Source organism: Dermacentor albipictus, chromosome 8, assembly GCF_038994185.2.
Source record: "Dermacentor albipictus isolate Rhodes 1998 colony chromosome 8, USDA_Dalb.pri_finalv2, whole genome shotgun sequence".
Lineage (NCBI taxonomy): Eukaryota > Metazoa > Arthropoda > Arachnida > Ixodida > Ixodidae > Dermacentor > Dermacentor albipictus.
In genome coordinates, this window is record NC_091828.1 from 115725697 (window position 1) to 115750000 (window position 24304).

Consider the following 24304-nt stretch of genomic DNA (forward strand, 5'->3'; position numbering starts at 1 on the left):
TGTCTTGCGGATTTCCGCAGAACAGATTTGCCATACGAAGTGTCTCAGTGATTCGAGTGGTCAATGAATTCGGTCTCGCTCGGCAACCTGCTAACCTCCTGATCATCTCAGATGGTAGTGCGATCACCCTGAGAACGCATTGCTCAATTCCCAGACAAGGACAAATTCTTCTTAAACTGCGAAGTTGAGAAACCCGCTTGGGTTTCTTTCGTAACTTTAGGCAAACTTCGGGTGGATGACAACTTTACACTGTTAATTGGTTTGGGGCAATAAAAGCTGCAAAATGGTTTTAAACAAGTCTTGCCTTGCCCTGTTGTGATAATCATAACATTTCTCGTTTGCTGCGTTTGCATTGTGTACGTTAGTATGGATTTCCACTAGCCATGCACTAGACATATGAATGCATTTGGCACACATTGCTGACTGTGAAGCTAATGAATTGAAACTTTGAGTTCATTTCATTTCAAACCTGCACACCAGAGCAGACGAACTGTGTGTCAAGGAGGGGATACTTTATTGTCTCGCTCGGCGCCATCCTAGAAAACGTACTGCCCTTCTAGCACATATAAATACTGCCGTACAGATTAGAAAGCAAACGTGTCGCTGATATTTTAGTCGAGATTGGGGGGAACAAGCGTGGTTTGAAATGTTAAGCAATGACCCTTGGGTAGCCGAGGGCACGATGAGATAATGAAATGTGCATGCTTGGGATGATGTCTGATGACGCAGGACAAGGGCATGTGATACCATATGATCACCGGGATCATATGAGATCACTGAAATTTCTGTAATCTCATATGGCTAGCGGGGACCAATAGAATGGAATGCAGCTCAAACACAGTTAGCTGGTATTCCAGATTAGATTAAATTGACCATACTACGCTCATGGGAGCGAGTCTGCCGAAGCTTAGTACAGGTAACAGTTGAGGTCTGTTAGAACGACACAACGGATGCCAAGCGGAAGGGAATGTATAGCCGAGGTTGAAGCGAATTTTGCTGGGTGGTTGAGATAAGGTTAAGTAACTTTTGGGCATAGGATGGGTACGGTCGACGCAGGACATCAGTAAGGGGATATCTCGGACAGAAATCTAATTCTGAGAGAATGCGCTTCCGCCTGCGGTTCCGATGATCAATATGACGACTACGACAGCGGGAATGATGATGATAACAGGACAAGTGATGACTCCGGCCTCAGTTGATACCTAGGACTGGTTTCTGTGACTTGCAGAGAGAAGAGAGGTCTGAACGCTCCAAATATCGTAGCAATGTCACCAATGAAAGAACGGCGGATATTTTCGAGGAATGAGTGCATCTAATTCGTAACACTAAATAGCAACTTTGTTTCTTGCCGCCTATATAGCGCAAGGAAGACACAAGAGGGCGTGACGAAGTGAGTCAAAGGGCGAACGTAGCGTCGGAGAGAGAAACGAAATCGAGTCAGTGGAATTTTACGGACCCCCGAAAACGTTTCCGCTTTCGGATCACTTCTCTGAATCCCCCGCCTTCACAAGTCATCAAGATCTCGCGCGAGAAGCCACGCATAAAAAAGAAGACGGTTTTACCGCACACTTAAGGAACGCGGTGAACGAAGCCAGAAAAGAAGTCCTCAGGGCAAGAATGAAGATCTTCAAGACAGAAAAATACAGCTAGAAAAAATGAGAGTGGGGATTGGGGGGGGGGGGGACATCGAAGCCCTGCTGGGGAACACAGCCCGCGAAACAATCTGAGAGCAATATCATCACCCGAAAGCCCCCCGCCGGTGCATCCGGTGGAAAGCAGCAAGACAAATGTGGCGGACAGAGGAGCAGCAGGCTAGTTGTGCTCTCGAAGAGATCTCGCCGACAGAGAGACACCGAGGCACACCACGCAGTGAGTGTCACCATTCCCCGGCCACAGCCTCGAGGCACCTCTCAACGGCGACGGTATACCAGGGGGGAAAAATAAGAAAACCCGATCGGATCGGATAACCTATTTCGGCGTCGCTGTGCCTGCCGTCGCTGCGGCGGAATCGATAAAGAACAAGTGGAAGAAGAAGCAGCAGGACCGTTAAAACCGATCACGGAGCAACCAGTCCCCCCCGCGCCCTTTCCGCCCTCCCCTCCGATTCGGCATGGGCGCCTTACCGGCCATATACCTTGCCAAAGGCCTGACGATCGGCCGAAGCCAGACGCGGGCCGGTGTACAGACGCAAGGGGGCAAGGGCCACCGTTGGCCGTAGCCGCCGAGAATCCCGAATCACACCTGGTCCCGCTTGCGGTGGTCACGTTCGACTGTTCTCTTTCTCGCAGAGAGTGGACCGGTACAAGAAAAAAGGCAGTGGGATTTGCAGAGAGGCTCTGTCGATGCCACTGTATGAGAGGGTTCTCTGTTGTGCCCGAGGGATTGTAATGGTGTGTGTGTTTGGGGGGGGGGGGTGAGGGGTGGCTATGAGAAAGAGAGGGTGGGCGTGAGTTAAGCTATAATCGGTGGGTGGGGGGAGAGAAGGAAGGAAGAAATAGTTTGCGCCATCGGAAGCGACATCGCGGGCGTGCGCCCACCCACCCACCCACCCACCCACCCACCCCGAAGACGTGCGATATACGCACGGAACCTTCTCGCAACCTTCGCCGTCGTCCCGGGAGTTCATTGGCTTCTGGAACTCTCTTCTTGTCTCGATCTCGCCGAGCGCACTCGCAGGACGCTAGAAAGCCGCGTCTGGTCGCCGGAAGAAAGAACAAAAGCGGCACAAACGGAAGCGGTACGGGGAGGACGGGGCGCGGCTTGGAGCGGTTTATAAAAGCGCCAAGTGGAGCGATCGACTTTTCAGTTCCGTTTCGGATTGCCCGAGCCTGCAGCAGCAGAAGCAGCAGCGCCTCAGTATTCGGAAGCTTTACTTCCTACGTTTTCCTTGGTAGCTTGGGCCTTTGCAAACGCGACGATGATTCTGGTGAGTCCTTGACCACGGGCCGCGCTACCGTAACCCCTTCACCATCGGTGTTGTGGGAGTTTTGTCCACGTCACGGTTCGGTTTACAGCTTCAGTCTAAGCATTTAAGGACCGACTATACCGTGGTAACAGTTTCGAAATGGTTGTCTGCAGTTACGTAGAAGCTTCCAACCAGCGTGGAATAACAGGAAACATGCTGATTTTAGTAATCTTAAGAGCTGGTCTGCAGCCCTGTACGAGGAAGTGAGTGCTGTAACCGATACGATAGTCCGCAGTTTCGCCGAGCAACCGGCACAAATGCGTACGCGCATACAGGACGTCTTAAGAGGAAGTAGTCGATCTCATCTTATTCGCAATCGAAAGCGCTGCCGCGCGACTCACGTGAGAAACTGGGCCAATGTCGTTGTTTACCCTTCTGAGCCTGCAGTCATGTCGCAGTTGCTACTGCTGCGTAATACACTTTCGTTTTTACCGATTTCTTTGAGGTTGACGCGTAATCGAAGCGGCGGCAAGACGGTTTCGGAAGGTGCATAAACGTAACTAAAATGAATATGGCACTGTTTTAGTCGGCCACTAACCTTAGTCTTAGGGTTTACTTCTTACTGGAAACTTCGCACACCTTCGTTGTTGAGTCCACTTGATAACCACGGTTAACGTCGTTTACTTGCAGAGGCTACCGCTTCTGCTGAGCGCCATCGCCGGCGCCCTGGCTACTCCAGAGGGCGTCTCCTACGCTTTCACCGGCTACAGCAATGTCCTCGGAGGTGGACTTGCCGTTCCTGGAGCATCAAACTACGAGCCCCTTCAGACAGCGGCCGCGGAGCCCCTCCAGCAAAAGGTGGCCACCGAAAGAACCACTTCTTCAGTCGACGTCATCGAGAAGCCGTCCAGGCTCCGGTTAGCCCGCCCACCAGCGGTGACCGTACTGCCGAACGCGGCCGCCCCAGGCACCCAAGCAGCAGGGGCCGTGCCAGGCACGGCGACATTCACTACCTACCCAGCCAACGTGCCGCCCGTCACCTTCCAGCGACCGCTCTACTACGCCGCTTCGCCGCCGGCGGTGCAGTACGTCGCCACTGCCCCTCAGCACCAGATCTTCTTCTCCCGACCGGGCGTCGGCGTAGCGGCCCAAACTCCAGCGACAGCCACCGGAACAGCGGCAGCCGCTTCGGCAGCAGGGGTAGGCTCCGCAGCCGCCAAGGCCAATACAGTGACCGTGACTTCAAACGGAGCTGCCGTCGGCACTACAGTTGGCTCGGCCGGTGCCGCAGTCGTCACCTCCAACAAGCCTGCGGCCGTCACCGTCTCCCGACCGGTGGCCGTCACCTACCCGCCGCCGCAGACGTACCTGTTCCAGAGACCAGCGTACGCCTATCAGAGAGCCGCGGTGGCCCCCGTTCAAGCTCCGGTCCAGCTGACCTACATGAGGCCCCTGTACCAGCCCGCCTCGTACGGTCTCCAACCAGCGGCGGTAGCCCCCGCCGTCAACCCTGTCTACCAGAGGCCACTGGTTGCCTACCAACACGGCGCACCGGCCGCTCCTCTGACCATTGCCTACCCGGGTGCGCTGAGGACCCTGACGGGAGCGCCGGCCGTGTACGCGGCTCCTCCCGTCGCAATGCCTCTGGCGGCCGCCGCTCCTCTTGTCTCGGCGGTTCCTGCAGCAGCTGCACCGGTCGCCGCCATGCCACATTACGCGTTCGCCAGGCAGGTGATCGCGCCCTTCCCGGGGAGCGTGGCCCTAGCCAGACCTCAGCTGGGGTATCAGACCGCGGCGTACGCGCACCCGGCTTACGGAATGGCCTTCGGCTACGCGCCGGCTGCCGTCCAGCCGATGCACTTCTTTAGGCAAGCAAAGTCCAAGAAGTAAGTTAGTAGTTGCGTGTAAGACTGGATGGAGCCGGGAGGGACTGGCGTGAGTGTATGCTTTCTTTGGAAGGTTTGAGGGATGGGTCCGCGGAAGGACACTAGTGCGACCACGAAGTGTCACGCCGCGTGCTGAAGGCAAGCCTTGCTTTGAAAGGGTTTTGAAGTGAGAACTAAAGGAGGACCGCTGTACAGTCGCGTAGTGGAAAAGGCAGTCGCAACACGGAGTCTTGTGGTGCGTTTGAGATCGATCCAGTCGACTATTGAGCCGGGAGCGGACGCGTTTCGAAGGAATCCGCATGTACAGCTTATCGCGCTTCAAGTGACTTCGAACCAGTTCACGCACCTATTCATTGTCCGTGGTCCGTCTTAGTGGCGAAGCGCTGTATGTAGTTGCTGGCTCTCAATATGCCGGTTCGCATGGTGCAGCTCTCACACGCACTGTCGTTCAGATGAAGTTCGCCTGGCGTTTGAAGAAGGTGGTGTCGGCGTTGGGAGGCGCATACAACGGGGGTAAAGAAGCATGTACATTTTCGCGATAAAGCCCTAAATGTAGAAGACAGGAACTTGTGGTAAAAATTGGCGTCACATCATTGTGACTCAAGGTTTTTCGGTCGTCGTGTCCTCGCTAGCCTCCGAACGTGTACATCTTGAATGAAGGAGCAAGATTACGTATTAAAGAATGAAGTGTAAAGTCAAGTAATGTCTTTTGCCCCTCCAGGTCTCGTTGTGCTCCGTGGTGTGTTGCTCATCTGCCACCCTAAGCATTGCGTACGCCGAATTTTCTTCATCTCGGTGCGCGCAGCGTTCCATGTATCACCCTTTTCCGGATTCAACTTCAGATCCTTCTGTTCTTTACGGGTAGGACATGCATTGCGAGCGTTATCTGCATTTCGTTGGCGCGGAAAGGTGAACTATTAGCGAAGCAAGCGAGAAATGCGACTTCTCGAATTTCAGGCTCTAACTCACCCATTATCCAAATTACGTCAGTGGGACGTCACAAATCTCGCGACAGTTTCCTTTACATCGACCGATTTCGCTCCGGGGAAATTTTCAAAAGCTCCCAGGCTAAGCGTCAGCTTTCTCCCCGATAATAATGCTAACGAAATGCGGTGACGCCGAACAGGCGTCACTGAATCAGCACCGAACAGAGGCTGTAGAAATTCGTGACGTCACCGAGAGGCTGATGCGGCAACATTGAGGTGGCCTCGCCACTCGTCTCACGTGCAGCGACTTTGTCTGTCTTGCCAAGCCTGCCTTCCCGTAAGGTTGACGCAGTTGCCAGACGAGTTACGTGTTGATCTAGCTTACCTTATATGCCTTACCGCGAATCGCTTCCGGAGCTCTTGGGTTGTGCTAAGTGTTCATAGAAAGCACTCCAACCAGACTTAAAAAAAAAGATAAACAGGCTCTAACACGGATTACCATGCTTACCATGCATATAGGAGCAAGCTAAGACTCTTTCGCAATAAATCCTATTTGCTGCTTACATGGCCTTTGCAGCGCTGACAAATCGCTGTGGAACGACAAGTGGAAGGCGCCGTAAATATTTGTTTCACGTTCACTTGCACTACGTGCGGATTACCAACAGGGACCACACAAGTTTTTTTTTTTTCTATCGCATCACACGTCTTTCTTGAGCGCCATCGAAACAGTCTCGTCGAGAAGAGACAGGATAAATGACTTCGCCAAAGGACGCTTGCCTTAGAGAGCTCATTGTTTTCTTGTCCTTCTGCCCCTCATATTCTATGTCTCCTATATGCCTTGCGAACAATGTGAGATTAGGTATTCACTATAAGTAGGAGCACGTGGGACACTGACTACTAAAAACACATGTCGTACGTGCTCGAGGATTTTGTTTCTGCAAATGGGCCTCGGCATTTTTTACATGTATCCCATGCTTTTATATTTATTCCTTTAGCCGGATACAACGTTGTGTATTGTATGAAGGTGCCTTTTCTGTGCAAAGAGTTTCAATAAATGTATGAAAGTGCCAACCATTCATTTTCGCTTTTTCTCTTTCCTCGCTGCGATCACCTCGTTCACATTTTCGTGCGTGTGAAACGTCATACGACGCATATAGAGGCATACTTGCGTGATTTTCGCACCAGCATGTTAGCCACATACATATGTGAAAAGGTCAAGCGAGAAACGTTACTTGTGAAGTGTAACTCTGCCAAAATATCAATTTACGTTTACGCAAATACAACTGCAGAATTCGCACAAGTTAATTCGCAGTAATCCTGCTCGTTTGCAATTCAGTTTCATAACGACGGCTGAGTTTTCTTCTGTTGTTAATAAGTGGAGAAGGAGAGATTGAGGCTCAAATTTCCTCGCTCTAGTCCACTTCTTTTTTGTTCTGCAGAAAGGAATGGCATATAAATCAACGAACATTTACTTAAAGACTGGGATGTGGCGTAACTGAATTGAATTCTGGGGGTTTTACTTGCCAAGAACACGATTTGATCACGTGGTACACCGTAGTGCAGGACTCCAAAATATTTTGACCACCAGAGGGAATCTCTACCGTGCCCGCGATGCCCGGGACACGGGCGGTTTTTTGCACTTCGCTCCCACCGGAACGCCGCCGCCACAGCTGGGATTCGATCCCGCGACCTCCTGTCTAGCGGCGCGACCCCATAGCCACTGCACCACAGCAGCGAAACCGCCTAAGCGGGCAGTGGGGATGTGATATGCGTTAGGATAGCATAATAAAAAGAACCGGCCGGCTACTGCAATTCAGAAATGAATATCTGAAGGCTGTCGACGGCTGCTACATACAAATACACGAGACCTATTTTACAGTCTTCAGCGTTTCTGGGTACATATATAATTTATTGCTAAGACCGTAGTGACATTTTTAATCTCTGGAGGCAAGTTCCGAGGGTCCACACAAAAACCTACAGAACTGCGCATGCGCGGGAACACCACGTGCATTACAACAAATAAAATTTGGTCAAGATCTGCTCATCGGAAGGGGGAGGGGGTGGCGTGATTCAAACCGACGCTGAGGTGGCAGTACGCTCCAGAATGCGTGCCGCACGCACTACACACTAAGCCAAGACCAAAGCACTAAAGCTCTGTTTAGAGCATGGCCTCTCCCACGCGCGCCTTAGCCGCGGACAACGCGCGCACTCTCAAGGCGCAGGCGCTAAGGTGCCTGGGAACGTAATCAAGCGAGTCGAATTTGTCGAAATTTAAAAGCGCCTTATCGTAATCGACAGCCTTATTTATATCCTGCTGCAGAACTGAGGCTTCTCTCAGCAATCTCCAATTATACCCTGCCTTGCCTCCCCTAAAAGAGGCGGGAAGTTGGAGTGACCGTGACACCCTCTCGCGAGTGACGTCACGGCCAGGACGCCACTTGCTCCGACTCGTTAGGTTGCAGCACGCGCGCTAGCTTGCTTCGTGCATGCTATAGGAACTAAGCACGCGTGCGGGCCATGCTTCCTAAATGACATTACGGCTGCTTGCTGCTGTCACGCCTGAAGTGCATAATCATCATCAGCCTATTTTATGTCCACTAAAGGACGAAGGCCACTCCCTGCGACCTCCAATCACAATTGTCCTGCGCCAACCGATTCCAACTAGCACCCGCAAATTTCCTAATTTCGTTGCACCATCTAGTCTTCTGCCGTCCTCTACTGATCTTCCTTTCTCTCGGTACACATTCTGTCCCCCTAATGGTCCAACAGTTATCTAATCTGCGCATTACATGATCTGCCCAGCGCCATTTTGTTCTCTTAATATCAATTAGAATATCATCTATACCCGTTCGCTCTCTGATCCAAACCACTCTGTTTCTGTCTCTTAAAGTTATGCCTAGCATTCTTCATTCCATCGCTCTTTGCGTGGTCCTTAACTTGTTCTCAAGCTTCTTTGTCAGTCTCCAAGTCTCTGCCCCATATGTCAGCACAGGTAAACTGCACTTATTGTATACCTTCCTTTTCAATGATAACGGTAAGCTTCCAGTCAGAAGCTCACGCTGTCTGCCGTATGCGATCCTTCCCTTTTTTATTCTCCTGTGAATTTCCTTTTCATGGTCAGGGTTCCCCGTGTTTAGTTGACCTAGGTAAACGTACTCCTTCACAGTCTCTAGAGGCTGACTTGCGATCCTGAACTCTTGTTCCCTTGCCCGGTTGTTCATCATTATCTTTGCCTTCTGCATATTAGTCTTCAACCCAACTCTTACACTCTCCCTGTTAAGGTCCTCAATCATTTGTTGTAACTCGTCCGCAGTGTTGCTGAATAGAACAATGTCGGCGACAAACCGAAGGTTGCTGAGGTATTCGCTGTTGATCATTACTACTGAACCTTCCCAGTTTAACAGCTTGCATACTTCTTCCAAGCACGTAGTGAATAGCATTGGAGAGCTTGTGTCTCCTTGTCTGACCCCTTTCTTTATAGGTATCTTGCTACTTTTCTTGTGTAGAATTAAGGTGGCCGTGGAATCTCTACAGATATTTTCCAGGGCATTTACGCAAGCGGTCTCTACTTCTTGATTACGCAATGCGTCTATGACTGCTGGCATCTCTATTGAATAAAATTCGTTTTTGTAATCTATGAAAGCCATATAGAGAGGCTGCGAATTTCTCGGTAACCCGAATAATGACATGGAGGAGGAAAGGAGAAGGAAAGAGAAAAGCAGAATGCAGGGAGTTTAAAAAGAATAACATCCGGTTGGCTACCCTACACTGGGGGAATGGGAAAGGGAAAACAAAGATAACAGGTAGAGTGAGGATGGAAGGGAAGAACGAAATTAGCGGTGAGTTCGCTGATGCGTGTGGTCTTATAGCAATTGCATTAACAGTCACAGATGTTCGCACAAGCCCGTCGTCCTCAAGAAGCACAAAAGTTCCTTCACCGCTTTATGGGCCGACGAGCGATGGGGGCGGTGTTCCAGCAGCACCAGCACAGATTGTCCAGTTTTTGGAGAGCATTGGCAAGTTCTTGTATTTCTGGGACATATCGTGGACATTAATGACATGGATGTGATCCATTGTAGAGTATCCTTTTCTGAAGCCAGCCTGTTCCTTCGGTTGACTAAAGTTCAGTGTTGCCCTTATTCTATTGGAGGTTATTTTGGTAAATATTTTATATATTACTGGGAGTAAGCGAAAGGGTCTATAATTTTTCAGTTCTTTAACGTCTCCCTTTTTGTGGATTAGAATAGTGTTTGCATTCTTCCAGTTTTTTGGGACCCTTGCATTCCACAGACATTTTGTGTATAGAGCCGCCAGTTTTTCTAGCATTACGTCTCCTCCTTCTTTGATTAAATCGACTGATATTCCATCTTCGCCTGCCGCGTTCCCCCATTTCATGCCTTGCAAGGCCCTTCTGACCTCATACCTAGTCATAGGAGGAGTTTCTGTATCCTGTTCATTATTGTTTCGAGTGGAGTACTCCCGAGTCTTCTGGGTACTTCGATTTCATTGCGATAGCAATTATATGGGCACTCCAGGCGCATTTCTGCCGCCGGCGTCGCCGTCTGCGTGAGGTTCCGTATAAAGTCCAAGGGCGACAAAATCGTCGCCGCGATCCGCATGATGCATGTGCGAGCGAAAGCGTGCCAGGGCTTAGCCGGTGAACAGGGACCAGTCTCGCGTGCGCGGGTTAGGAAGGTGGGCCAGAAGCGCGCCTTCTTCTGTCGAGCGCGAGGCACAGCGTTGAGGAGAGGGAGGGGGAGAGGGGGACGCTTTTCTTCGGTATACCTGCGGCTTACGGTGCGGCCGTGCGAGCACCGCATCTCGAAAGCGATCTGCAACGGGGCCAAAGTGCGCGCCCACACGGGCCTCATCTTCAAAGCGATCTGCGATATTTGCAGAATGCCCGCAGTGTCAGTGGCTTCGTATGCGCTGTGCTTTCGACGTTCCGTCGCGTCGAAGCGAGAATGCACGAAGGTCGATTCGCTCGCTTCTTCTGCCGCCATTCCTCACTCCAGAGTTTTGACAACGAGTTACTGCGGTCATCGAGCGAGATGTGCTTATGTTTGTCGGTGAGCGCGTGACTCGCACTGTGCTTGTTCATTTAGTTAGTAAGCGAATGTTTATACGGCCGACAAGACTACTATCCTTACATCGTATAGCTATCGGCTAATTTGCTATCGCAATCGAAGATTCGCATTTCGGGCGAAAGTGCGACTTTCTTTCTGGATACCGCACGGCTCGTGAAGATTTGAAGCTTAGACATTGAAAGCAATGTACAGCTTAAATAATCTACTGCTCTTGCCATCTAGAAATGCCCCGTGTATATCGATAACCTCTTGTCGAAAATTAAGCGCTCGCAAATTCGGGGTGTAAGAATTTGTACAATATCTCGCCTAAAACTTGGAAATTAACTTTATGACTTCGTTAAGGCCGGCGCTGCATGCTACACAGAAGGGAAACCATGCTACCTGGTGAGAACGTCGTGTGTGCGCGTATAAGACGGATAATGTGTGTCTACGAAGAATTAACTGATCTTCAAGCAGTCCTGGGTGCGAGTGTCTACAGATGCTATGAGGCCCTATCTTGGAGGACATAAGAGGCGCAGTGCCTTCAGTAAGGGGAGCGACGTGACCCAGTCAGCGAAGTGCTCGAAAATTTTACTCCCACGCTTTTACAGTGTCTTGATGGGCAAACCTCTGACGGGGTCACATAAAATGTATCCTCCCTCCTTTCGTGATAGGAATAACATTCATGAAGCACTGTCAAAAGAACAAGATGTGCTACACTTTTTCATTTAGAAGGCGTCATCAAGCGGAGTGTACAGAAGCGCTAACATTGGGCAATTGCATGATCTCCGAGATTCGGGACGTCACGCTGTGGGGCCTATCATAAGTTGTGTAACCGGAACGTGAGAGCTTTCAGCTGGAGCTACGCCGCAGAATTACACACCAGAAGAAAAGCTATCGCTCCTCGGCGTTCAAAGCTGGTACTTCCCAGTGCTCATTAGTCAGAACCTCTCAAGTACTGGCCAAGACAGAATGCTACTTAGCTTTGGTGACTTGTCAAAAGCCAGCGTATTCTGCAGGAGAGTGCCCCTGTAAATTCAGCTGCTAGGAGGTTGTCACCTGAGGATGGGTTGTCCTCAAGAGGCCTCAGCTTTTTTAACGCGACTAGCATTCTTTGAAAACTCCATGCTGTCTGCGGTCTGGCCCTCCTCGGCCAACGCATCAGTCTCATCAGTCTCATCAGAGCATCAGTCTGCTGTGCGGAGGTGGGAACATTTTATAGACAAACCGTCGGGCCGACATTGGTCACAGAGTGTCAGGCACGGTATGTGCCGCTTTTTCAATGGGCCTCTTTGACGCAAAGTTGAGTCACTGCGTATGTGCCACTGGTTGTGTGCCGCGTATCACTGAACCTCTTTGGATCCGGGGTCGCGAGCCACTGGCGGGAAACGAAGTGGCACGCACCACATCCTGGGATCGTAGAAGCTGGCCATTCCTGCTAGAAGGGTTCCGAAACGCGGCTTTTTAGAACCGAGGGTCCCATTGCAGTCATTGACTTTGGGACCCTCGTCTGCATACCATTTGTTGTTTACTCTTTTTTTGAATGACGAATAAACTGAAACTGAAACTGAACCTGAGGTCCGAGAATGTTCCCACGAAATTTCCCCCGATCCTTCAGGATCCTAGAACGATCCTGAAGGATCGTTCCCACGATTTTTCAGCATTATGAACTGGAAAGCAGGGCGTACCTTTTTTTTACCGCACAGCAAACTAACCAGAGAAGAGGAAGCCTTTCCACTGCGTCTGCGAATTCCTGTGTACACGACATTTTAATGAATACGATGAACTCAACCCATTCCCCCGTACCTTTGCTGGTCCTGCGGCACACCGGAAACCCTTCGTCACGGGGTGACGGCGTTTCCCAACCTTGCAGAACCCAACAAGTCAGAAAAATGAAGACGGAAAAAAGAAGAAGCGAAGACGGAAGCAGAAGAGAGTGTGCCGTCACGAATCGTGGGAGGCCACGCTCACGGTCCCGGATTTGGAGGACCAGCGTAACATGGTGAACCAGGCCAGGGAAGCAGCGAAGGCCAACGGCAACGTAGATTAAGGAGGCCACCCACCTTGGGTGAAGAAAGAAGCACTCTTTCTCACTGATTCTGATAAGTAATCGTTTATTATCTCTCTCTTTGGCGCCAGCTTGAGCAGTACACGCCACTGCTCAAGGACGAAGAAAAAATCCTTTAAAATTTAACCGGTGCTCGCGAAATTAAACCCTTGTCATATATCGTACATTCAGACAATGTTGTGAAAATATGCAAACACACACCACGATCGGACATTTAGGCGGCGCTGCTAAATGACTCGGCGTGACAAGAGGGATGCATGAGCAAGGACTTACAGCTGAATGTGAGCCTCGTACACTACTCGCTTTGCCATTGGAAACATGGTGTGCTTCTACATGGCTTGAGTGATTATCGAATTAACGCTGACATTCATTGTGGGATGTGTTCCGACGGATTTTGTCGGGCCGGAGATAAAAAACACCAGGGCTTTGTCTGCGTGGGAACGTATATGCCATCTGCTTTCTTTTTTTTAGTGCACACATATTTTTTAGACCACCTGTGATACGCACAGCAATTAGGATTCTTCCGGTGGAAAGCTTGAATTGGTGGACACTAATTTCACGGCAAACTGCAAAGTCCGTGTAGCTAAATGGAACATATTCTCTACTTAACATTTATCTCTTCTTTCCTCCAGGACAAACCTGGAAACGACAGACTGAAGCCGGGCAGTGGCCACATCTGCTTGACAGTGTTGTGGCTAGGGTGGCGCTCAGGGCATGGCATCCACCAGGCCCATCGACTACGACGTGAAGTCGTACAAAATGAAGGAAAAAGGGTTTGTTAGGCTTGGTTACTCGGCTCCATTGCGGAAGCCGAATCAGTGGAGGAGCAAGCTAATCGTCTCAGTTTACATCGGGACCCTCTGTCCCCCTCTCCAAAAGAATCTGATTTTATTCCCGTCATCTTCCCTAGGCTGCTCGACTAGGGAATTTGAAGACTGTCCGGCAGCAAATCATCATCATTGACTCCGATGCGATAGCACGCCCAGGCTATCCATAACCCGCACTACCACCACCTCGAAGAAACTGGTTTGGAATTTGTGGCAAAAGGAAATCATCCGGCGACACCTGGTTGGATCTTCGTGGCCCACCTCGTTCTTTGCACAGTCTGCAAGGTCAAGGTCGGGCTGACGGCCTTTCGTGGAATTCTGCAGCAGCCGATTTGCCCGCTGTCTATCTTCTTCGCTCAGCCTGCCAGGTGATTTGACTCGTCTAATTACCTGTGCTTATTCATTCGTTGACGGGTTCCCTCTCGTTCATCCTTTTCGCCGGTTTCCAGGTGATGGTGGGGTGAGCGCTTTTAGTCGTTGTCCATGCCACGCTGACGTCTGGTTAGGGGGTCAGGTGGTTTGAGACGTGGCAAACGTTCAATTAACACCCTCAGTGGTGTTGAGACAAAGCAGCAAAAACCCTAAGACTACAGCACCACTATTGCGACAATCTTCCCCAGAACCTGCTGAACGATGCACTGACGTTGCATTTTAGGTCGCCCCAAATTGCTCGACGAAGGCCTTTGAGCAAACTGTTAATTAACTTGGTACACCAGCGGCATTTCGAAGGACGGATGCCTCAAAAGTCGCGGTGTTCTTAGAATTCTGTTATGCAGACCTGGCTTTGCTAATGCTCGGCTCATATTTTCGTTTTCCAACTAGCGTCTTGATTATTATTAAATTTAATCACCGAACCTTTTTTAACAGCTACCTGGACATCATTAGCGGCTCCTAGTAATGTCCGCTTCTTCGGATAATCAACCTGAACGGGCAGAACCGGGCTATATATCCATGCGACCTAAAAAAAAAAGTCAGTTCCTAAAGCAGGAAAAAAAACTGGCTGTGGCTTAGCTAAGGTTAAGCCCAGGATGCGAAGCATACTAGCTTTTATTTTAACGCGACAGCGTTAAGGAGCTCGTGTCGCAGAAAAGCCGGTGTCGTCAGCGTCGGCTCAGGCGTGCGGCGCTTGCTCAGGCGCACATTTCGTTGTCGCGCCGAACGCTGCGTTGCTCGACGCTCACCGCTTCCGATGCGGGGCGCGTAGTCGCTGCGCCGTAGCAAAGCCACCTAGAAACAGTCTCTGTAGCACGCCGCAACCTTCACTTCTCATTCCAACGAGCAGCTCTGTCTCCAGGAGGCATCTCACCTCGTGAGTGTCTAGCAGAGGCAAGCGCAGCTGCTTATATACCGCCGCGACGCCGCGAGCGATGGCGCGAGTTGGAGCCCCGTTTCTCCTCTGTCGTGACGTCATGGTGTCACGTGGTATTGAAGGCGACACCGCCGCGCCTGAGGAGCTGGGTTGAGCTCAAGTAATATGCTTCGCATAAAACCGAGATAATACGAGCCGCTCGTGCCATTTTCAAAGTCGCAGGCGCGATTGTTTTTCTCGACGGTGATTTTTATCCACGGCAGAAAGATTCGCGGGCAGAACGCTTTGTTCCTCATTTACTTTCAGCGCTGGCACTTGGATTACCTGCGTGTGTTTGCTCGCTCGCATATCCGGTGCCTGTCCGACTTAATTCCACCGTTGCTCGAAAACCGACGCAGCAGCGCCAAGGTGTTTCTCAAAGCGGCGCCGAGATACGTATTCGCGATAGGAGTCGAACCGGAAAGCGAGTTGCCTTTGGGGCGACGGTGCAAGGAGTGTCGAAGGAAGACGCGGCGCTACCGTAGCCCATTATACACGCGCTAGCCGTTCGCAGGATGTCCCCATTCTCAATACGTGCGGCTTTGCCATGAGCTACATGGTGGTCAATTCTACATTCCGCATTTTGCACTCGGAAAGGTGCCGATAATCAAGGAACGCGGAAGAAAAACAATCTCAGCTCTATTTGCGCACTATGCACACTGAGATTTCAAACAGATAAATATTATCGCGAGGAGAATGATCAACCGATTGGAGGTGTTTACCGCAAGAATGTAACCGAGGTGTTGGAATATATAAAGTGGAGCGTCAGAGATAGGGACTCTGCATCAAGCATTCCTCGCTTGCTTTCCAAGTCCTGCGATTCTTGTTTGCCACAGCTCGAAATGGACCCAAGGCGTTGACAAAGGCTTCGTTATATCCGAACTTAGTACTCCTGTACTGCACTTCTGTAATGCAACTTAGTACTCCTGTAATGCTGCACCGGCTCTACTGATGCGAGCGTCCGGCTGAAGGCCCTCTACGACGCCATTGTAACAGTGCGCTTCTTTGCTTGCGGAACTTCCCACAACCTTCGAATCTCCTGTAGCCTATTATGCACACGCCAGCTGGCCACAGAATGTCCTCATTCTCACTATGTGCGCCTTTACCGTGAGCTACATGGTGGTCAATTCCATTCCGCATTTTACGCTCGCACGCGAAATGCGAAGGTTGTGGGATCGTTCCCGACCTGCGGCAAGTTGTTTTATGCGAAGCATATTACGAGGGCTCAACCCAGCTCCTCAGGCGCGGCGGTGACCATGAAATCACGTGACACCGTGACGTCACGACAGAGGAGAAGTGGCTTTGGCTCAACTCTTGCAAGACGGGCTGGGTGGGAATCGAACCAGGGTCTCCGGAGTGTGGGACGGAGACGCTACCACTGAGCCACGAGTACAACGCTTCAAAGCGGTACAAAAGCGCCTCTAGTGAATGCGGTGTTGCCTTAGAAACGCGCTGTTTCTAAGGCGTGCGTCTCTTGCTCAGGCGCACATTTCGTTGCCGCGCCCAACGCTGCTTTGCTCGACGCTCACCGCGTCCAATGCGGGGCGCGTAGTCGCTGCCCTGTAGCCCATTGTCTTACACCCCTTGGCGGGTCGACGGGAACGCTGTCGCGTTCCACTCTTGAAGGCGAAGAAGTAATGCATGAGTTGTTTCTTCGTCTAGCCGAACCAAATATAGCCAAGCAACAGCAGTTCACCAGGCTAAACAGTGGTTCAACAACTAAAATAAAGGCTAGTATGCTTCGCATCCTGGGCTTAACCTTACCTAAGCCACAGCCATTTTTTTCATCCACTTTCATTTCCGTTAACCCTTTAAGGCGCCTTGTACACAATTGTGTACATTGTACTTCTGGTGTTTTTTTCGCGTTTAGGGCGCGCAATTTTCTATTAGGTTGGCTTTAGCACATTGCCAAACTTTAAACTGACAACCACGTGCATTTTGGGCACCATCTGTCACATTTCGGTGAAGATGTTCATATCAAAACAAGAAATGGCGGACGCCGGAGCAGCAAAAAGCGGTGAGTCAAGTTCTTATTTTTTTTAGAGCCACTTTTTTCATTGTGGCAAGCGAAAAAAAATTAGACGCGCTTGTGCATCATATGAAGTACCGAGGAGTGATAATTTTATCCTTTCTGAGGAGATGACCGAACGCTAATGCTCGCACGCTCATGTGTACACGATTGTGTACAAAGCGCCGTGGTCGCTGCAGAAATGAAGAACGCTGAGAGTTGCTTTGATTTTCTTTCCAGGTTTTTTGGCCATTCGTCGTTCTTTCTACAATGCAAACAAATATAAGAAAACCCAAAAGACAGCTGAAAGGCTTTTGGAGCTCATTGCTGATAAATGTTTCAGACGTTGGGGAAAGTGACGAAGAAGAAGCCACGTGCGAAGCGACCGACGCCTGCGTTGCAGCTGCGTTCACCAACCTCACAGAAGAGGAAGACGCTGCTGCAGGGGAAACGCAAGCTGAAGAAGTGGACACAGAGTGTTTTTTTCCTTTTGTGAACCTGGGTGTCTGCAATTCTTGGCTGGACTACCACCGTGACAATCAAACGCTGCCTGGAGCTAAACTCCTATATTTGATGAATTTTCGCTTGCTTGCAAGCTGCCGAAGCATTAATTAAATCGGTACTACCCGAGAAAAAGCGTGGAAGCCCTTCTCTTGCAGAGATCCAAGCACCACAACCAAAGATATCGCAAAAAAGCAATAATATCGCGTCCTTGCACCCACGCGCACTACGACTCCTTTGACCATTGGTCCGAATCCCGCGACCAGAACGTGCGAATTAGGTGCAAGCTCGAGAAGTGCACATGAGGCACCCGAATATTCTGCATGAAATGCGCCGTGCAACTGTGCCTGACGAAAGAGAGCAATTGCTTCCTCGCATTCCACAAGTGAATTTTGTGACCACCGAGGCGCTGTGTACACAATTGTGTACGATGTTGCAAATAATAAAGTTTCATAATAACTTTCAAGAATTCGATGGTTTTGTGTTTCTTAGGTCCCAAAAAGAATGTTTATATATAAAAAGATTTTTTTCTATGCATAATTGCAAGTGGCGCCTGAAAGGGTTAATTTATCGTTTCCTTATTTCATTTATTAAGGTCAAGTAATGCCCCCTAGGCTGTCCTTGGTGTCAGTATTTGTTGGCTTCTTATGACGTGACTAATAAAAATCGGTCCCCTCGGTTAATCACCTGCCTTCTCGTGGATATATATATATATATATATATATATATATATATATATATATATATATATATATATATATATATATATTGCCGCGCCGCCATCAGCGCCCGACCACGTTGACGAAAAATACGACGACCTCATCTGTGCAAGCGAGGCGCTAGAGAAGAAGAAGCCTGGCCTGAGCGCTTGCCCTAACTCTCTCGAATAAATACCGCTCTCCTTTCTTGTCTCCAGTGAGCCGTGACACTGGTGGAGGTGCTGGGTATCGCATCATCACCTAATGATAGGGACGACTCCTGCGAGCAGCCCTGCATCCAGCCCTTCAAGACAACATCCACGCGTCGAGACACCTGTGCACCGCGCAAGCCGCCGCCTGCAAGGTCTGTGCCCGGAATTCGGCCTCTTCCAAGGCACGTTGTCAGCGACCTCACCGACTCAGGAAATGGCGCTTGCAAGTCCAACACAGGTGACTGTTCAAAACAATCTAGTCCCCACTAGCTTCCACGGTGACACGTATGAAGACGCCGAAGACTGGCTGGACCAGTACGAACGCGTAGCTAAGGTCAATCAGTGGCGTCCGGACCAGAAGCTTTCCAATGTGTACTTCGCTCTTGAAGGTAGCGCAAGGACGTGGTTCCAAAACCGCGAGGCACATTTGACAACGTGGGACGAATTTTGCCGTCGGCTACTTGACACCTTCGGAAGCACTGATCGCCGAGATAATGCACAACGCCTTCTCGAGTTGCGCATTCAGAAGCCAAACGAAAGTGTTTCGATGTTTGCCGAGGACATGTCTCGTTTGTTTCGCCGCGCGGATCCCAACATGCCTGATTCCAAGAAGCTGAGCCATCTCATGCGCGGCGTCAAAGAACAGCTATTCGCTGGTCTCGTGCGTAACCCGCCTACAACTGTAGACGAGTTCATTAAGGAAGCCACAGCAATCGAGCGGGCGCTGCAGCAGCGTTGCCGGCAATACGAACGCCTGACTAACGATGCGCCTGCAGGAGCCGCAGTATTGACAGCGACAGACGAGACCTCGCTACGTGAACTAATAAGAGACATTGTGCGCGAGGAGATTGCGAAGCAAACTGCGACACCGAAGGAGTTCACTGTTGCTTCGGTCGCTGAAGTTGTCCGCCAAGAAATCCGGCAAGCATTTGCGTCACCTGAGCCACTCCCTCAACCGTGTCCCGAGCCACGCTTAGAGCCGCGCGCATACAGCTACGCGGACGCTGTTCGACGCCCTCTTTCTACCGGGCCAGTACAGCAGTACCACCAGCGGCCACCTATTGCTGCCTGGATACAGAGGGAGCATTTCAGGCGACCCCAGCTTCGCAGGACCGACGTATGGCGCACTGCTGATCGCCGACCATTGTGTTTTCAATGTGGCGAACCAGGGCACATTTATCGTTTTTGCCCTCATCGCCAAGGTGGCATCCAGGAAATGCCACCTGCCACCCCACGACAGTTTCCTGAGAGACATCGACGCTTCGACGACAGTGCCACTCGGGAACAAGGCAGCTCAGCTAATCTCCGGTCGCGCTCGCCGTCTCCGTTGCGTTATTCTTCGCCGAACCGTCGCAGTTTCGCCGACGTGGTAAGAGGCCGCTCTCCAAGCCCACGGCGGGGAAACTGAAATCGGCGACCTCCGGGGGGAAGGTTGCAAGTCGTCGAACCGCCGAAAGTCCCCCAACATTACAGAGAAACGAGCAGAGCAGCCCGGAGAATCGGAACGCCGACGAATTTGTGAGTTCCGACCTACTTTTAACGATTGATGGGCACGACGTGACAGCTTTAGTTGATACTGGCGCAGACTTTTCGATAATGAGTGAGCAGTTGGCAGACCGGCTTAAGAAAGTCAAAATGCAATGGACGGGCCCTTATATTCGAACTGCCGGGGGCCAGATAATGACACCTACAGGAAAATGTACTGCACGACTCCAGATAGGAAATACAGCTTTTGTCGCCACTTTTATGATCTTAAAAGAGTGCTGCAGATCACTCATCCTTGGAATGGACTTCTTGAGGGAGTACGGTGCCGTCGTTAACATACGGGATGGCGAGATAACCTTGTCAACTAGTACAGAGACGAGCCACGACGAAGAGCGCCAACGTACATCGTTACGTGTCGCCGACGACGACGTCTGCATACCACCACTATCATGCAGTCTTGTCTCCGTCAGTTGCGGAGAACAGTTTGACAAGGACGGCGTAGCCGAACAACTAACTGCACTTCTGTTCCACCAAGGTGTTGCCATCGCTCGCGGTATTGTCAGCCTAATCGGTGGTCGCACAGAGATACTTCTGACAAATTTTACCAATGAACGCCGTCACATCAGTAAAGGCACCGCTGTGGCATACTTTGATGAAATTGACCACGTTCAACACTGCCTTGCTGTAAAGGAAGAATCGACCACCGATACGATGCCACATGCACCCGTCGTCGACGTTGACCCAGGTTTAGCGCCGCAAGAGAAACAAAGTCTCAGGGAACTGCTTGCCGATTTTAAGGACTGCTTCTCTACAACGTCCCGAGTGCGTCAAACACCACTGACGAAACACCGCATCATTACGGAGGAAACAGCAATACCCATCCGACAGCATCCGTATCGCGTGGCTGAGAAAGAGCGTGAAGCAATACAGCGGCAAGTCAAGCAAATGCTAGAAGATGATGTCATCCAGCCGTCAAAAAGCCCTTGGGCATCGCCCGTGGTACTCGTTAAGAAGAAGGATGGTAGCCTGCGGTTTTGTATCGATTATCGCAAGCTCAATCGGATTACAAAAAAAGATGTGTATCCCTTACCACGCATCGACGATTCCCTCGACAGGCTACGGCATGCACGGTACTTCTCATCGATGGACTTAAAAAGTGGATACTGGCAAATAGAGGTCGATGAGCGGGATCGCGAAAAGACTGCATTTGTAACGCCTGATGGGCTCTATGAATTCAAAGTTCTCCCTTTTGGTTTGTGTTCCGCGCCAGCCACGTTCCAAAGACTAATGGATACTGTACTCTCAGACCTTAAGTGGAAGACTTGCTTAGTCTACCTAGATGATGTCATTGTTTATTCTGCCACATTTGATGAACATCTCAGACGGCTACGGTCGGTTCTTCAAGCCATACGCGTCCGCTGGGCTTACCTTAAAACCTGAAAAGTGCCACTTTGGATATGAAGAACTACAGTTTTTGGGCCACGTAGTAAGTCACACAGGTGTCAGACCTGATCCTGAGAAAATCGCAGCCGTCGCAAAGTTTTCAAGGCCTACAGACAAAAAGGCAGTCAGACGCTTCCTGGGCCTATGCGCATATTACCGGCGATTTATTGCGGGTTTTGCACGCATCGCCTCACCGCTTACCTGCTTAACCAGAGAAGATGTCACGTTTAAGTGGGGCGAGGAGCAGGAGGTGGCATTTAACGAGTTGCGGCACCGTCTACAAACTCCGCCTGTTCTTGCCCACTTTGACGTGGATGCGCCGACAATGATCCACACCGATGCCAGCAACGTAGGTTTAGGCGCCGTCCTTGTTCAATGGCAAGACGGCGCTGAGCGAGTCATCGCTTACGCGAGTAGAACATTGTCACGTGCCGAGTCGAACTACTCCACCACAGAGAAGGAATGCTTGGCTGTAGTATGGGCAGTTACCAAGTTCCGTCCGTACATATACGGCCGCCCATTTCAAGTTATAAGTGACCACCATTCTCTCTGTTGGTTGACCAACATGAAAGATCCATCTGCACGTTTGGCACGCTGGAGCCTACGGCTTCAAGAGTACGACATGACGGTGGTCTATAAATCGGGAAGGCAGCACTTAGACGCTGATTGCCTTTCCAGATCGCCGATCGAGTCGTCCGGCGGAGATGATGACGAATCCACTGGCTTTTTGGGAGTTGTTGATGCGGCCACCATCTCTCAACAACAGCAAGAGGACCAGGAGCTCGCGTCACTAATTGATTTCTTAGAAGGCCGCACCACAAACAAGCCCAGATTGTTCTCGAGGCACCTGTCATCATTCTGCCTACGCAACAGTGTTCTTTTTAGGAGGAACTTCTCTTCAACAGGGAAGAAATATCTACTCGTCGTCCCTAAAACACTCCGCAATGAAATTTTGCAGGCCTGTCACGACGAAGCTACCTCAGGTCACCTAGGCTACACAAGAACATTAGCACGGATCAAAAAGAAGTATTACTGGCCACGGCTCGCAGCACAGGTGAAGCACTACGTTCGAACGTGCCTTGACTGTCAGCGGCGAAAAGTGCCACCTACGAAACCTGCCGGACTATTACATCCCGTTCCAGTGCCTGCAACACCGTTTGCACAACTTGGGATGGACCTTTTGGGCCCATTCCCAATATCTGCTGCCGGAAATAAATGGATCATAGTCGCGACAGATTACCTTACGCGATATGCTGAAACCAAGGCACTTCCTAGCAGCACAGCAGCCGAGGCAGCACAGTTCTTCATCGAAAACGTCGTCCTGAGGCACGGTGCTCCAGCGGTCATCGTAACCGACAGGGGAACCGCGTTCACGGCTGAACTTTTGCGAACTGTACTCACCCTCAGTGGCACGGCACACAGAAAGACGACAGCCTATCACCCGCAAAGCAATGGACTTACGGAGCGCCTCAACAAGACTCTCGCAGACATGCTGTGCATGTATGTCGATGTGGAACACAAGAACTGGGACCAAATATTACCCTACGTAACGTTTGCTTATAATACGGCTCGGCAAGAAACAACAAGAATGACGCCATTCAGTCTCCTCCACGGTCGAGAAGTGACTACAATGCTGGATGCTATGCTTCCTCATGACTTCAGCGATTCCGAGACTGACGCCGCAGATTTTACAGAGCGCGCTGAAGAAGCAAGACAGCTCGCGCGCGTTCGCATAGCTAGCCAGCAAGACCGTGATGCCCGACGTTACAATGAACACCATCGATGCGTCGTCTACCAACCCGGGCAAAGAGTGTGGGTTTGGGCTCCAGTACGCCGCCGAGGCCTCGCGGAGAAACTTCTGCGACGATACTTCGGACCGTACAAGGTTTTACGACGCCTTAGCGACGTCAACTATGAAGTCGTTCCTGATCGACAGCCCATCCTGCTCGAGGCGCCGTCAGGACCTGCCTGAGACTGTGCACGTGGTGCGCATGAAACCGTATATTTCTGAGTGACATGGACACGCTCTGGTTTGCTGGACACCAGATGCTACCCGCCGAGCATCGGGACGATGCTCTTTCTGGAGGAGGGCAAATGCCGCGCCGCCATCAGCGCCCGACCACGTTGACGAAAAAGACGACGACCTCATCTGTGCAAGCGAGGCGCTAGAGAAGAAGAAGCCTGGCCTGAGCGCTTGCCCTAACTCTCTCGAATAAATACCGCTCTCCTTTCTTGTCTCCAGTGAGCCGTGACAATATATATATCTATATATATATATATAGACGTAAAATGCTAACATAGCTTTGCTTTAAGACTTTTCAGTAGAGCCACTGAGGGACGGTGTTCTATAATTTACAGCATATTACGATTTTAACGACGAGGCCTGGCGAAGGGTCCTTTGAATATGTCAATAAATACCATAGACAATCTCCAAGTTGTCTGTTATTACTATAAACGCACTACATAATAACAATAGAAAGAGATAAAATATGGCTAATCAGATGGACGTCCACTTAGCTAGCCTGCACGGGAGAAGGAAGTGAGGGATTGAAAAAAAGAGAGAGAAAGCAAAAGAAAAAAATGAGAGAGAGAGGGAGAGTTTGCTTACACAGTATTAGACATAATTGGTACAAGCGAAGTGATTAGAGTGTGCGTGGCTTTCAAGGTTCAGACGAAGCACCCAGGCATTTTCGCCTGTCTAAAGAGCCGACCATCCTGTTAGAGGACGCGCTCTGAAGAGACTAACGTTGGACATGGAAGTGGATGCAGTGGCAGAAGCGCTCGACGGTCTTCTCACACTTGCAGTGGTCGCATATCGCGTAGCCAGCCATACAAATGCAGAAGGAGTGTGAACTTGTGAAGGCTAAATGTAGTGATAAGTAGCTCCTCAAGCTTTTGATGGGGCTTATGCAGACATTATACATGTACACT

General features: G+C 50.5%; 1 protein-coding gene and 1 long non-coding RNA gene across 5 annotated transcripts in view; one reads left to right on the top strand and one right to left on the bottom strand.

The window, feature by feature from the left end:
- LOC139049060 (uncharacterized) overlaps nucleotides 1-24304 on the bottom strand; it is a 286618-nt gene that overhangs the window by 132641 nt on the left and 129673 nt on the right. The window lies entirely within an intron of this gene.
- On the top strand, nucleotides 2805-6788 carry LOC135910371 (calphotin-like). 4 transcript variants are annotated; one of them, XM_065442434.2, is made up of 2 exons: nucleotides 2805-2926; nucleotides 3596-6788. In XM_065442434.2, exons 1-2 carry the CDS (start codon nucleotides 2918-2920, stop codon nucleotides 4793-4795), a joined length of 1209 nt encoding a protein of 402 aa, XP_065298506.1. In that variant the 5' UTR covers nucleotides 2805-2917; the 3' UTR covers nucleotides 4796-6788. The 4 variants fall into 4 exon arrangements, 3 of the variants coding, with proteins under 3 accessions (XP_065298506.1, XP_065298504.1, XP_065298505.1); XM_065442432.1 differs by lacking the exon at nucleotides 2805-2926 and adding an exon at nucleotides 3174-3306; XM_065442433.1 differs by lacking the exon at nucleotides 2805-2926 and adding an exon at nucleotides 3284-3376.

Excerpts from the sequence above, each read along its gene's own strand:
- LOC135910371 (XM_065442432.1), top strand. The coding sequence starts at position 3,223 with ATGCGTACGCGCATACAGGACGTCTTAAGAGGAAGTAGTCGATCTCAT. Across the intron at positions 3,307-3,595 it reads AGCGCTGCCGCGCGACTCAC|AGGCTACCGCTTCTGCTGAG; the intron begins GTGAGAAACTGG and ends GTTTACTTGCAG.